Source organism: Dryobates pubescens, chromosome 12 (assembly GCF_014839835.1).
Source record: "Dryobates pubescens isolate bDryPub1 chromosome 12, bDryPub1.pri, whole genome shotgun sequence".
In the NCBI taxonomy this organism is placed as follows: domain Eukaryota; kingdom Metazoa; phylum Chordata; class Aves; order Piciformes; family Picidae; genus Dryobates; species Dryobates pubescens.
The window spans coordinates 19,202,196-19,214,935 of NC_071623.1; the positions used below are offsets into that span (position 1 = coordinate 19,202,196).

Sequence of the window (12,740 nt, forward strand, 5' to 3'; positions counted from 1 at the left end):
TAAGCACACTTTGCTCTGACCAAGCAGAATACCTGCTGCTGCTCCAGACCACCCAATTCTCAAACTATCTCTTTGCTCTTTTCACATTACTGTGGCACCCACATCTGCCCTAAGTGTTTAAGAAAGCCAGCATCTGATGTCTAACACATAAACTTAGAAGCAAACAGGAATACAAGCATTTTCTGCAACTCAAAGGGCTGGAATTTGACATGGGCCTTTGAGGGGCCCTGTAAACTCAGGAAACTTGTGTGCTCCTGCACACCACACACTCAATAAAACAGCCTAAGCAAACTGTGGCTGGGAAATGAAAAGACTACAAAAAGGATGGGCCATGAAGTGGACTTGATATTTTGTATGCCACATTAGTTACTCCCCAGAGGAAAAGCGGCAGACAGCAAGTGTTAATAGAAATCTCCAGACACATGTAGCTTTGTAGATAACCACACCTGAGCGCACAAATACAACACGAGAACGATCAGAGGAACTCCTTGTAAGAAGTTATAACCTACCATTCTACCAGGTACTCCTTGCCAACTGGTAGTGTACAATGGAATCCCACAGTACATGTGGCACCCTGTAGTAAATGGAAGATTACTTACACTGAGGAACAAGCTTATTATGTACTTAGCATGGAGTAAAAGCCATGATGACTGCAGTGATCAAGGCATAGTTTTGTATTGTATATCTGCACTCTTACCTTCCTAATGAGAACTTGTTCACATCTCCATTCACTGAATGACCAAAGAAAACTGTTGTCAAGGCAGGTAGTAAGAAAAATGAGCAGTAACAATTTATTTCAGGTAAGCAATAATTTCATATCTGTGTGGGAAGAAGTAAATGGTCTAGGCAGAGAGTAGTGGTGTCATTTGTCTTTGGAACTAGTCTTTGACAAATACAGTGAAATGTTTCCTTTAAAAAAGAAAACACCTCCATGGGTTTCTCACACATACACATCACTATGCACTTTACACTATTGTCCTTTCTATGACCACTGTGGGAATGCTGGACAGTTAAACAGCAAATTCCAATTGGACATCAGTGGAAAGTTTTTCCCTACATGGGTGGCATGGCACCAGGTCACAGCACACAGAGAGAGCATGGGAACACTCTTCTTGGTGACTTCATGGCCAAAGTCCCAAGCAGTATAAATTACCCTTGAAGTTATCCCTGCTTTAAGCAGCAGGCTGGACTACAGAGCTCCAGAGGTCCCTATGATTTCTGCATATTTAGCAGTTGTCTGAAGTACCAGATAAAAGTCTTACCTAATAATTCAGAGATTCTTTTTAAAACAAAATGTACATGGTTATTTTATTATACATATTTCAGGTTACAGAGAAAAGCAGATATTTCAGCTTTCAGAGAAAACCAGAAGTTTACATTCCATTTCTTATCCACTTTTCCAGGGGGGTTGTTAAGCAAAAGCAAAGACAGGAGCAACAGAGTGCTCAATATATTTAGAAAGTGACACAGATGCAGACATCTGTCTAGACATGAGCAAAGAACCAGCTAAAGAAAAAGATCAAATACAAACATAACTGCCAATGCTGTTGGATTAGAATGATGCTTGAAATTGGTGCTATAGCCAGGCATACAAAATGAATCTATTTCTAATCAGCATCTTCAAGTAGCAATACCAAGAATTCTGAAAGGAAAATAAGATTCAGGCACTTATAGGACAGACTTAAGCTTCTCTGACCTCACAAAAACACTGCTCACAGTTGATGTATTTTCATAAATGCATTCATAAGAAACCTCCATTTTACAGTATAAGTTAGGAAGTGAAGCAGCTCTTTTGGGTAAGCCAGAAGATGCAGATACTTTTATGTATTAGCAGGGAAGAATATTAGCATCAGGACTGCCTTTACTTGCTTGTTATGTCAGTCTATTCCAGCATTAAAAGGAAGCCTCCTCACCTGTCCCAATATCCCCTCTTTCCTTAGCCCCACCCCTAAACTGTCACTGAGCTGCAGAAGAGGGGATTGAAGATCTCAAAGGATCATTTCTCCAAGGCAGGAACAAAGACATTATTCTAACAGGTGTTTCTCCAATCCACTGGTAATGACCTTTAATGAGATAATGAGACAGTCTCCTGAATACCACTTATTTTTTTCTGAAGTCTGACTTAAATTTCTCTGCTGCATTTGTTGCTCATTACATCTTGTCCCACATCCAGTGAGTGTGGAACAGAATGTATTTTACAAAATCTTACAATCACAGGATAATTCATGAGGGAAAAGACCTCAGGAGATCATCTAGTTCAACTTCTTGCTCAAAGCAGGGTCAGTACTGAACTCAGACCAATAATAAATTCCTTTTTGCTGCAGCCCTTCAAATACCTGATGGTTGTCATGTCTCTCTCTAAATCCTCCTTTCTCAAGGTGAGGAAGGAAATCTTTTACCTTTAAATTTCATCTCCCATGGCCAGTGCTCTCAGGCCAGCATGCTGCTAATATGTATACACATGCACATGTGTGAATGGGAGCCAGGCACACAGGGTGGTTGATGGGAAGCAGTGGGAAAGAGTGATCTCAGAAAGGAGAATAAACGGAAATTAAATGTAACAAATCGATCTCAAACCAAAGGACTACCTGGAAACGATGAAAGAAAAAAGATAAGAGGAAGGAGAAAGAGAAATAGTCTTACCAAAATAAAAAGTATAAAGAACTTGTTTAGTATAGCAAAATGAGGATAATAGAGCATCTCATTTCCCTTTACAAATACACTGGGCTAGAGCAGTTCAAGCTAAAGGGTGATTTAGCACACCAGGAAAAGGGTATAATCTGGCTGCATATACCCAGGCTAAAAATCCAAAGCTTCTTCAGATGCCTCAAGACTGATGCCCTTTGAAGACCTCACTAACAAGAGAATGTATTTTAATGGGACATTCATGAATTCAGGATACTGGACTGGAGTCCATGGCTAAGACAAACCTTCACATTTCTCAGTCCTATTATTAATAAAGTGGCTGAGGACAAAGGAAGTTGGACACAGGGGAAGAGTTAAGATACATCATGTAAGCTTTAAACAGTGTGAAACTGTTCTGAACGTCAAAACAATAAATCTGGACCTGCTGCACAGGTTATGCAGGGAAGTAGAATGCAAATCCCCAGCTTTATACTGTAGACATGTTACAAAAGACCATGTGGCATGGAGGAATTCTGCACCAGTCTGCCAGCCCCTGGCCATGTTCTCAACCAGCCCACATAATCCCACTTTACAATCACTGTGCGGCTCCCTTAAGGCGTCTTCCTCTTAAAAGAAGGGTAAGGCTAATGTACTGATATGGATCTCACTACCTTATTTATCTGGAAATAATGATGCTATAAATGAATCTTTGTTGTGCACTCACTGGGATTATGAGCTATGAGCTTTGAGAGACAGGTAGATTAGAATTCTGGAGACTTTAAGATTAATTGTAAATTTGAATTAGTTTGTAAGTCTCTCTTTCTTAACTTAGATTTATTTCAAGACATAGATCATTGGGTTTCCTGAAGTAGAGTCAGACATGGAGTAAAAACTGTATATTTATCATTTAAGGGCAAGGTTGACCAGGCACAACACTTTGTAAAGCAATTACTCTTTAATTCACTGTGTCAGTTCTCCAGGGAATGTCAGAAATATTTATTGCAGAATTGGCTGTCACAAAATCCAAAGTAAAATATACCAAATTATACTTTTCTTATTGGTGCAGAATGGCTGTTGAAATGCACATGAACTCTGACCAAGCTCTCTTTTAAGACTCCTGTGAGAAAATAAGGAAACAATTGCAGTCCATCATTCATACTGGCACCTTTTGCCTTAAGAGCACTGAAGTTAATTCTGAAAACTTAGTGGCATGTAAATCCCTTCTCTCTCAAAACAACCTTTGCAGTAGCTCACACTGGATTTGTGGCGTAACTTAAAACTGGGCTCACTATGTGACCTGCGTTTCAGAGTACTTTGCAAGTTCATTTCAGCTATCATATCAGAGCAGTTTGCAGACCGTGTATTTCTATCCAGACTATGAGAAAAAAACACACAAACAAACCAGAACAAAAAAACCAACCAAACTCTGTCTCAGATATGTCTTTTGATTCACTATCCTAATATTCATGCTGATACAGTATTTTCTATCTCTGATTTGAACAAACTCAAGAGAAATAACTTGTTATATGCCCATAAGAAAATATAAAAGCATCTGATGAGTGTTGCCATTTTTTGTTATGTAGAGTTGGACATTTATTGAACAAGCAATATAATTTCAATAATTCAAATGGCATACTAAAACTATTCCTGTCAACCGTAATTCCTATTTATTTCTGTAATATAATGGGGAAAAAATATTCCTGTTCACAGACCCTGGTGCCTCAGACACCTACTTGGCTTCCTAGCACCCAGATGAGTCAGTGTCAAACAAAGAAACTATCAATAATCACTATGCAAGAGTAACTGAAAGTTCAAACAGGAAAGTACAACAGAGCTAGAGAGAGCAGATAGCCTTGCTATGACCCCCACTTAATCTGTGTAGCTCAATATGGTCAAACCAGAGAACTGAGTATTTATTCCTCAAAGTGCAGCTCAGCTGTTCTTACAGTGTACATTTGGTCATTCTGAGATACTGTGTGAAGAAGCCATTGTGTCACCTCGACAACACTGTCTTTTGTCTTCAGGAGCTGAAGTGAGAGTGCTGGCAGAGCGCCAACAGTGGGACAATTTGTGAGGGAGGTAGAAGGTAGGAGAATGTGAAAGGAAAATGCAGAATACATCACATGTGGCCAATTCCATGCCTTGCCTCTGGGTCCTGCATGGGCTCTAGGTCTGCAGGAGACAAGCCATACAGTCTGTTAAGCAACGTTTCTCTAGTCAGTTTTCCCTCCACGTGCATTTTTCTCTTAAAAAGAAATTATCTTTTGTTTCATTCTTTTTATGGGCCTGAAAAATGCTTTCTAAAAAATGTTCTTTCAACATGAATCCCAAATTGTCTTAAGGAGTTTGTTTGACACTCCTTAGTAAAGGAGAAGAGTCACTTTCTGTGAAACAGTTCTCTCTGATGGTATTTAAATTTCCAAACAGCTTCTTACCCCACAGTATCGCTCCTCATTGAAGATCTGTGGAGGGAGAGGAATTCCATTTTGAGGCTTTTTTTCACCTGGGACATTCTCTCTCATCCATTTCCTGTTGTCTTCATCACCTGCTATATCCATTTGCTGAAAGTCAATCTTGTTGGCTTCTAAAAAGCCCACTACTTCTTGCTGCTTCTTTTTGATCTGTGTAAGAAGGAGGAAAAACAAAATTCCTTCTTTACAAAAGAATTTTTTTCTGAGAGTAATTGCTATTACAAGCAGAACTAATGCAAGTATGTCAAGTTAGATACACTACTCCAGTAGCCACGAAACCTTTTGAAGCTGCAATTCAACAGTTTCCAGCACCCAGAGCACTGTCATTAACTCCCCCTCTCAGTGTCTTTCTTTCCTCCCTGGAAGTAGTGATGCTTCCATTGAAGAAACAAAGCTCAGCAGGAAGCCTCCTTCTCCGTTTCTACATCTGGGAGTATGGTGTCCAGATACTTAAACTAATCCTGCCTGAAGTCAGCACAGGTCTGAGAATGCACCTATTCTCCTCTCCTCCTCAACATGTAACAGTATCCTTTTTCCTACTCATTACATATGACATTTAGCTTTCCATGAGCCACTTGTTTCTCTCTGTCCTTGTTCTTTAACGCTAGGCATAATTAAATATGAGTGAAAGCACAATGAAAATCCAGTACACCCTGTGTTTGAATATTTCCCACATTACACAATGATGTCCTAGCAGGACAATGAGGAACATATTATATACAAATAAAGCATATTATACACAGCTTCTATGTCACCTAAAATTCAATCATGGCCCTTATTCCCTTTGATGCTAGTTCTGTATAGACTGAGGATGTAGTTCCATATAGATCAAGGCATCAAGCTTGTACCCAACTTACTTCTTTATTTTCAAGATGCACTACTCACTGTAGAATCATAGAATCATAGAATTGTTTTGGTTGGAAAAGACCTCTAAGATCATCAAATCCAATCATTGACCTAACATCACCATGGCCATTGAACTATGTCCCAAAGTGCCATGCCCACATATTTCTTGAATACCTCCAGGGGTGGGAACTCCACCACCTCCCTGGGCAGCCTGGTACAATGCCTGACCACTCCTTCCATAAAGAAATTTTTCCTAACATCCAGTCTAAAACATGGAGCACATGACCTGCAAGGAGCATCTGAGGGAGCTGGGCTTGTTCAGTCTGGAGAAGAAGAGGCTGAGGGAAGACCTCATCACTCTCTACAACTACCTGAAGGGAGGCTGGAGCGAGGGGGCATCCTCTTCTCCTTGGTGTCAAGTGACAGGACTAGAGGAAATGGTTTCAAGCTGTGCCAGGGGAGGTTCAGGCTGGATGTAAGGAAATATTTCTTCACAGAGAGGGTTATCAAACATTGGAATGGTCTGCACAGGTGTTTAAGCAGTGTGTGGACCTGGTACTTAGGGACCAGTTGTTAGTGTTTTTAGTGTTGACCCTTCTGTGCTGGGTCAAGGGTTGGAGTGGATAGTCTTTGAGGTCTCTTCCACCCAGATGTATTCTGTGATTCTTTGATTCAGTGATAGGATTTGAAACCATGCCTTCCAGTATTCAAACATCTGAACAATTGAATTTAAAGGGACACTAAACCAGTGTGAATGAGTCTGAGACAATCATATGAGAAATATTTCAAGGGTTATGTATTTCTATAATCTACAAAACTGAAAACCTGACGTAGAGGGATAACCTACTGTATTGGAAGAATTAATTGTCATCATTAAGGATAAAATTTCTGTTTCTTGTTTAAAGATCTCTTTATCTAGACAGCTATGCTTGCATATAAAAAATAACAAATATAAAACACTGTACATTTTGATGACAGCAGTGTGATATGATGTGATGTGATGTTTATGGTGAGATTAAGAAAACAAAACAAAACCAAACTAATCTGAATAGAAGCACTAATCCAAAGTGCTCAAAAGCCATACAGATGACAGATCTCAAAGCACTCAAAGGTGCTTATTTATATTTCTCTTTTCACTTTTTGAATAGAGATCATTTTCTTAATGGCTGTTTAGCTTCACAGTTATTTGCTGAACACATTGAGGAGGCAAAAAGGATTGCTTGAGGGACACTTCACTGGAGGAAGTGGCAGGATAGTGTTTGTATAAATAATAAAATTTGCATGACCCAGTACTAAGAGTTTCACCACATGCTCTGAAAGCCAGTAGGCTCAAGTGCTGTCAGCTGCAATTTCAGTGTCAGCTTGTCTCTTTGGACAGAAGCACTGAAGTAGATAAGGCTCCTGGAATAGCTAGTATCTCCTCTGAGGAGGTAATGGAAACTGAGCTATAGATTCTGTGCTCCCTTGCTTATGCCTAGGAGCACAGCTGTAGCTGTGCTTTTAGAATTAAACTTTTGACCTGTTTAATTTCAAACTTTTAGAATTAAACCCAGATAAACAATTTTTCTTTAGCTTGCGCTATGTAACACACAGAAGGCTCAGACAGAACCAGGATTGAAACCAAAAATTCGGAGAGGGTTGTGTGAAAAGTTAATACAGAGGGAAAATAAAAAGTGACATGCAATTACATCTGTATAAGGAAAAGGCAAGACATTTCTTATTATGATAACAACAATAAACTGTGCAGAAGATATACCACATCTTAAGGCTTATGATTACTAGGGTTTAGGCAGAGTAAAAGACTTGGGACACATGCTAAGTCTGAAATCATTAAGACAGCCTTTAATGTGGCTGGCATCAGGTAGCTGGGCAAGCAGCAAACAGGACCTAACACCACAGAGGACATGCAAAGGTTTTCCCAGAATGGATGAGACTGAATCAGCCTGTTTGTGCTTTACTTGTGTCTGATGGCATAAGAAGAATTCCGGGTACTTGGGCATAGATCCCCTGGAAGTGCTGAGCAGGATATTATTGCATCAATATAATTTTCCCTTTCAATAATGCTTAAGGTCCACCATTCCTAGTTGCTAGTCCCTTAAAATAAGGAAAAAAATGTTTTAAATATTATGTATCTATAGTGTAAAAGCTACAGATAATATTACTTTCACCTGATGCATTATTTTATCACCTATATCCTCATAATCCAGAGCACAATGCAACTGCCTATGGAAAACCAAACAATAGTTAACAACTTACAAGTGGAACATTAATGTTGGTAGGCAGAACTGCTGCATCTTCTGGTTGTAACACTGCACAGACTACATATTCCTGATAATTACTCCCATTTTTCACACTCTAACCTCTGATTTGACTTGAAATTGAACTGAGCTCAGGTTTATATATGGCTAGATTCACAGTCACAGGTGACAGCCCTCTATCCTGTATTTTAGAGGGAGTAATTCAGACAGTCTACATTTTCCTCAGCCTTTCTGAGACCTACAGATTTGAAGGCAGAAAAGTCACCAAAACCATTGGGAATAAAAGGATTTTTGAGATGCCCTAACCATGACATTGGAAGAGTTCCTCTATGTAAGACATGAACCCCCTTTCTCCCATCATTTATAGATGGCGCCTTAGAATCTTGCAGGATATTACCCATTTCTAAACACCTCTGCGGCCAGTAATGAAATATTTTTACTGCTTTTTCCAAGACAGACATTTAGTACTTTTTAGCACTATTAATAAGTAGTTTCCACTTCTGCTTGCCCTAATGAATAGTTCCATATCAGCTAAATTTGGAGCAGAAAGATACTAAAGCTGAAGTTATTTAAAATACAGTTCTGAGTCACTGAGGTGAGAAAATGCAATTTGTCCTAGCAACATATTGAATTATATCATTCAAGCATCAGATCCAGAGCATCAGAATGTTAGAGTTCACTGCATTCACTTCTAAAAAGTATTTATTAACATGATAGCCAGTTGCAGTGTGACTGTGCAGTACATAGGATAGAAACATTATTCATTCTTTACCAATGAATCTCTGCTGATTTACACTAGAAGAAGCCGAGTTCATCTCATGTTGAAATTCAAAGTGAACAAGATGCATTTGTTGAAGATCAGCCAAACTGAAGAGAACACCAGTGCTACTAGAACAATTTATAAACTTCCAGTTGAAGATCTGGAGGAATTAAATTCATTCTTCTCAGGAAAAGATGATACAAAAATTGCTTTTCATAGGATTTTAGCCATATATTGGGTGTCTCCTTGCATGAATTTTTTTAGACTTACCAAAACTCATTAAAGGCTCACAGAAAGGACAACTTTCTGTCCCTTTTAGTACACATGGAAAACTGCTCCTGCTGAATATTGTGTTTGGCATTGCAACGATGTATCAGTAATCTGAACACATGCTGCTTGCTGAAGATTACTGCAGCAACACAGACACAGCAGCTAGTCCAACCCCCTTACCGGGATCACTGCTCGGGCAGGGGGTTGGACTAGGTGATCTTTCGAGGTCCCTTCCAGCCCCTAACATTCTGTGATTCAGTGACACACCTAACACAGCAGACAAAAGGAAATAGCCAAATCACTGTGTAAAGATGCCATATTCTTCCTTTCACTGTCTGGGATCTCACCAACAGCTTTTGTGGGCTGCTATCTACATTTAGTTTGTATCCAGGGCTAAACTATAGCAGTTGCTCTATCACCAGGAAGAGAAAGGGAAATCAGGAAAGACAAAGCATAGGTTGGAATGAAAACAGAATTCATGAAACAGCCATACTAATATGATGTATATGAATCTATACTCAGCCCAGTGAGCATGGCATAGTCGCAACAGACCAGAAAGCAAGGAGCAAGGAGCAGAAGACTCACCCTGTCCCCAGTAAACTTCTCCCTTTACACAGAACCTGAAGTTTATGATATGGGATATGCCTGTGAGCCAATTCAGGTCAGCTATCCCAGCTGACTCAAAGCTGTTAATGGCCTGCAGACCAAGCCTAGCCTACAGTTGTGTCCCAGTGAAACCAGGACACTAACGTATGGGGGGAAATGGCATTAATAAGCTTAAAACCTATTACAGTTCATTGATATTAGCTATCTTTCTTGGCAGTAATAAGCCACAGTATCAATGCTCAACAGTTCAAAATGTCTAGATAAAGCTTGCATGTTGCTTGGTGTTCAGTGTAGCATACACCTCCCTTCAATGCACTCCAAGAGGTGTTAGAGCTGCTAGCTTGGAGCAGAAACAAGGAATGTGTATAGCAGAGGAAAGATCTGGGATCAGCTAGTGCTAAATATATGATAATCTTAGTCTTAATTGCACAAATGATCTCTGAATGTTGGTGTTTAATCAAAACACTCAAAACTGCCTTGCTGAACAGCCCAAATCCCCTATCTGGAGTTTGTGCCTGAGGCACACAAGATGATGATGGCCCCAACAAACATACATGGAATGTCTGCATTGGGGATGTAGTCACAGTCACAACTTTCCTCTGAAAACACGTGTGGCAAAGGGACAACTCATATATGGTCAACCAAAGATGACAAAACAGGAGACTTAATAGAGTGAGAAGATCACCAATGCACAGTATATGGCAATTTATAAAGCTAACTGAGCAGTAACTGCCAGACTACAAATTACCTTTGCATCTGAGATTTCTTACAGAAGAGGAAAAGCTATCATGTCAATAGTAAATTTTGAGTGTCAGACTTAGTGATAGGCTGGTGAGACAAGCTGATGAGAGAGCTGCAAACTTCCTTAGATATATTCCAACTTGAATTTTACCAAATGCCCCTGGTTCTTTTTTAAGACAATGGCCCCATGAGCAGGGGTGGGTTTTTTAGCCCTTAAACTCTGGAAGCTTCTTAAAGACACAGACCTGATGTCAGAGAGACAGAGATGTACTTACAGCTATGTGCATACACTAGCCAGTTTGTTTAGCTGTGTCACTGAGAGTGAGGGACTGCCAAAGGAAAACTGCAATCTGAGCTCATCTGGGAACTGGTTATAAAAGGAAAGAGTCCTTTCCCGGTTCCCACCTCCCACAGACTTCCAACCTCCCTACTATTCACATGCCCTTCCTTTCAGCTGATATACTATGCTGACAGCTAGAGCAGTAGATACCAATGCTAAAAATCATCAGTGTGGCATTTCAAGAGACCCACATACACACACACACACAAATAAGCTGAAGGAAAAAGAAACAAACAAAAAACCTATGGAGAGGGAAGGGGATGGGGAAAAGTTTTTTTTCTGCATAGCTTTTTTCAGCTTACTTTGGCTCCAGGCTCTTTCTTAAACAGAGTTCCTGCTTTGCAGATGCAGTAGCAGCATCTTAAAGTCTCTTTTTAAAACAAATACATTAATTTCTGCTGTAAATAATCCACCTTAACTTTTGTGCAAATACAATATCGACTTTTTCCTTCTTCAGTGAATATATATTGCATGTGCTATTTCAAACAGAAGTAAATCTATTAAATGACAGATAATCTATATGTAAAGGTTATACCTGTAGTAAAACCTCACACGCAAGCCAGTCTGTATTAATAGGAATCCTCTACATCTTGAGTAGCTTTCAAGAACAAAATGTGGAATACAGACTAGAAGAAATCCAGTAATTTTTTTTCTCCATGCAAACTCAGGTTGTCCAGAGATGTTACAGGTTAATCTACCAACCTGATCCCAGCAGAAAGAGAAGTATGTTAAATGAAACACCTACCGCTGTAGACCCTGAAGATGTGGCTACAAAGACTTTGATCACCATGTTGACAGTAACGAAAATGAATCAGCAGAGCACGCCTGCTATCCACAAGTCACCAGAGTTCCAAGAGGAATCCAAGCGTTCCACAGCTCCTGGGCTAACCCAGGTCCTCAACGGATGCCCCCCCGCTACCCGGCAATCCAGCAGCTTTGGCCTCTCCCTCTCCCCAGGGTCCCGGGCTTTCCCACTCCCTTGGCTCTTAGGTATTTTGGGACGAGAGGCCAGTCAAGGATTGGTTAGTAAGAGGAGCTATAGCAAGGGGTTTGCACCTGCCCCTGGCCTTATTGCATTAGATTGACAGGGTGCCAGTCCAAAAAAGGCAAAGGAGAGTAGTGCACCAATGAAACAGGGCTGGAGAAATATTTGGGAGAGGGGGAAGGGACAAGTGAGAAGGGACAGAGAACAGGCAACTTAGTGCTGGGGGCAATCACAAAGCTGTCGTGTAACGTTTAATGTTGGATGGGCACTGTCGCAGCTACCTCCTGCATAAAAGGGCTTGTGGCCTCTCCCTGACTCTGACAAGGAGGCTCCAGAGTTACAGCTGCAAATTTATATTAAAAATAGGGGAAGGAGGAATGAGAGGGCAAGGGGAGCATAGATGCAGAAGTAATTATAGCAGAGATCATATGGAAATAAGCCTCAGTTACAAACACTCTCAGCTTTAAAGAATTCAGATCATGAACCACACTGCAAAGCTCAGGGACCTCTCTGAAATAAATGTGCCAGCATTTTCTCATATTGAGGAGGGTGATTTGTCCAATTCTTTGTATCCAGGACCTATTTTTTTACTTATTCTCTCCTGCTTTTTGCATCACCAGTAAAAATTGCCAAAGCACAAGGTAAGAGGAACTCCAAAAAATTTGCTAAAAATATCCCATTCTGTGTTATCCAGGATGCTTTTCCATCTGGTTGTTGCCTTCTGCTCCAGAGATGGTCATAATTCAGTGACTGCCTGCTTAAGGGGGTCTCTGAGCATGACAAGTATTTCAGGAATGTTAAATGGTAACAGATTACTGTAAAATTTTAAAGGCCAAGT

The 12,740-nt window shown here is 40.2% G+C and overlaps 1 protein-coding gene across 1 annotated transcript in view; it reads right to left on the reverse strand.

The window, feature by feature from the left end:
- SH3BGR (SH3 domain binding glutamate rich protein) overlaps positions 1-11,917 on the reverse strand; it is a 31,469-nt gene extending 19,552 nt beyond the window's left edge. Inside the window, exons 1-2 of the mRNA XM_054165870.1 lie at positions 11,663-11,917; positions 5,061-5,246 (exon numbers count right to left, since the gene is read on the reverse strand). Coding sequence (XP_054021845.1) covers positions 5,061-5,246; positions 11,663-11,707 — 231 coding nt within the window. The 5' untranslated portion in view covers positions 11,708-11,917. The remainder of the gene's footprint in view (positions 1-5,060; positions 5,247-11,662) is intronic.
- Between the last annotated feature and the right edge of the window lie 823 nt (positions 11,918-12,740).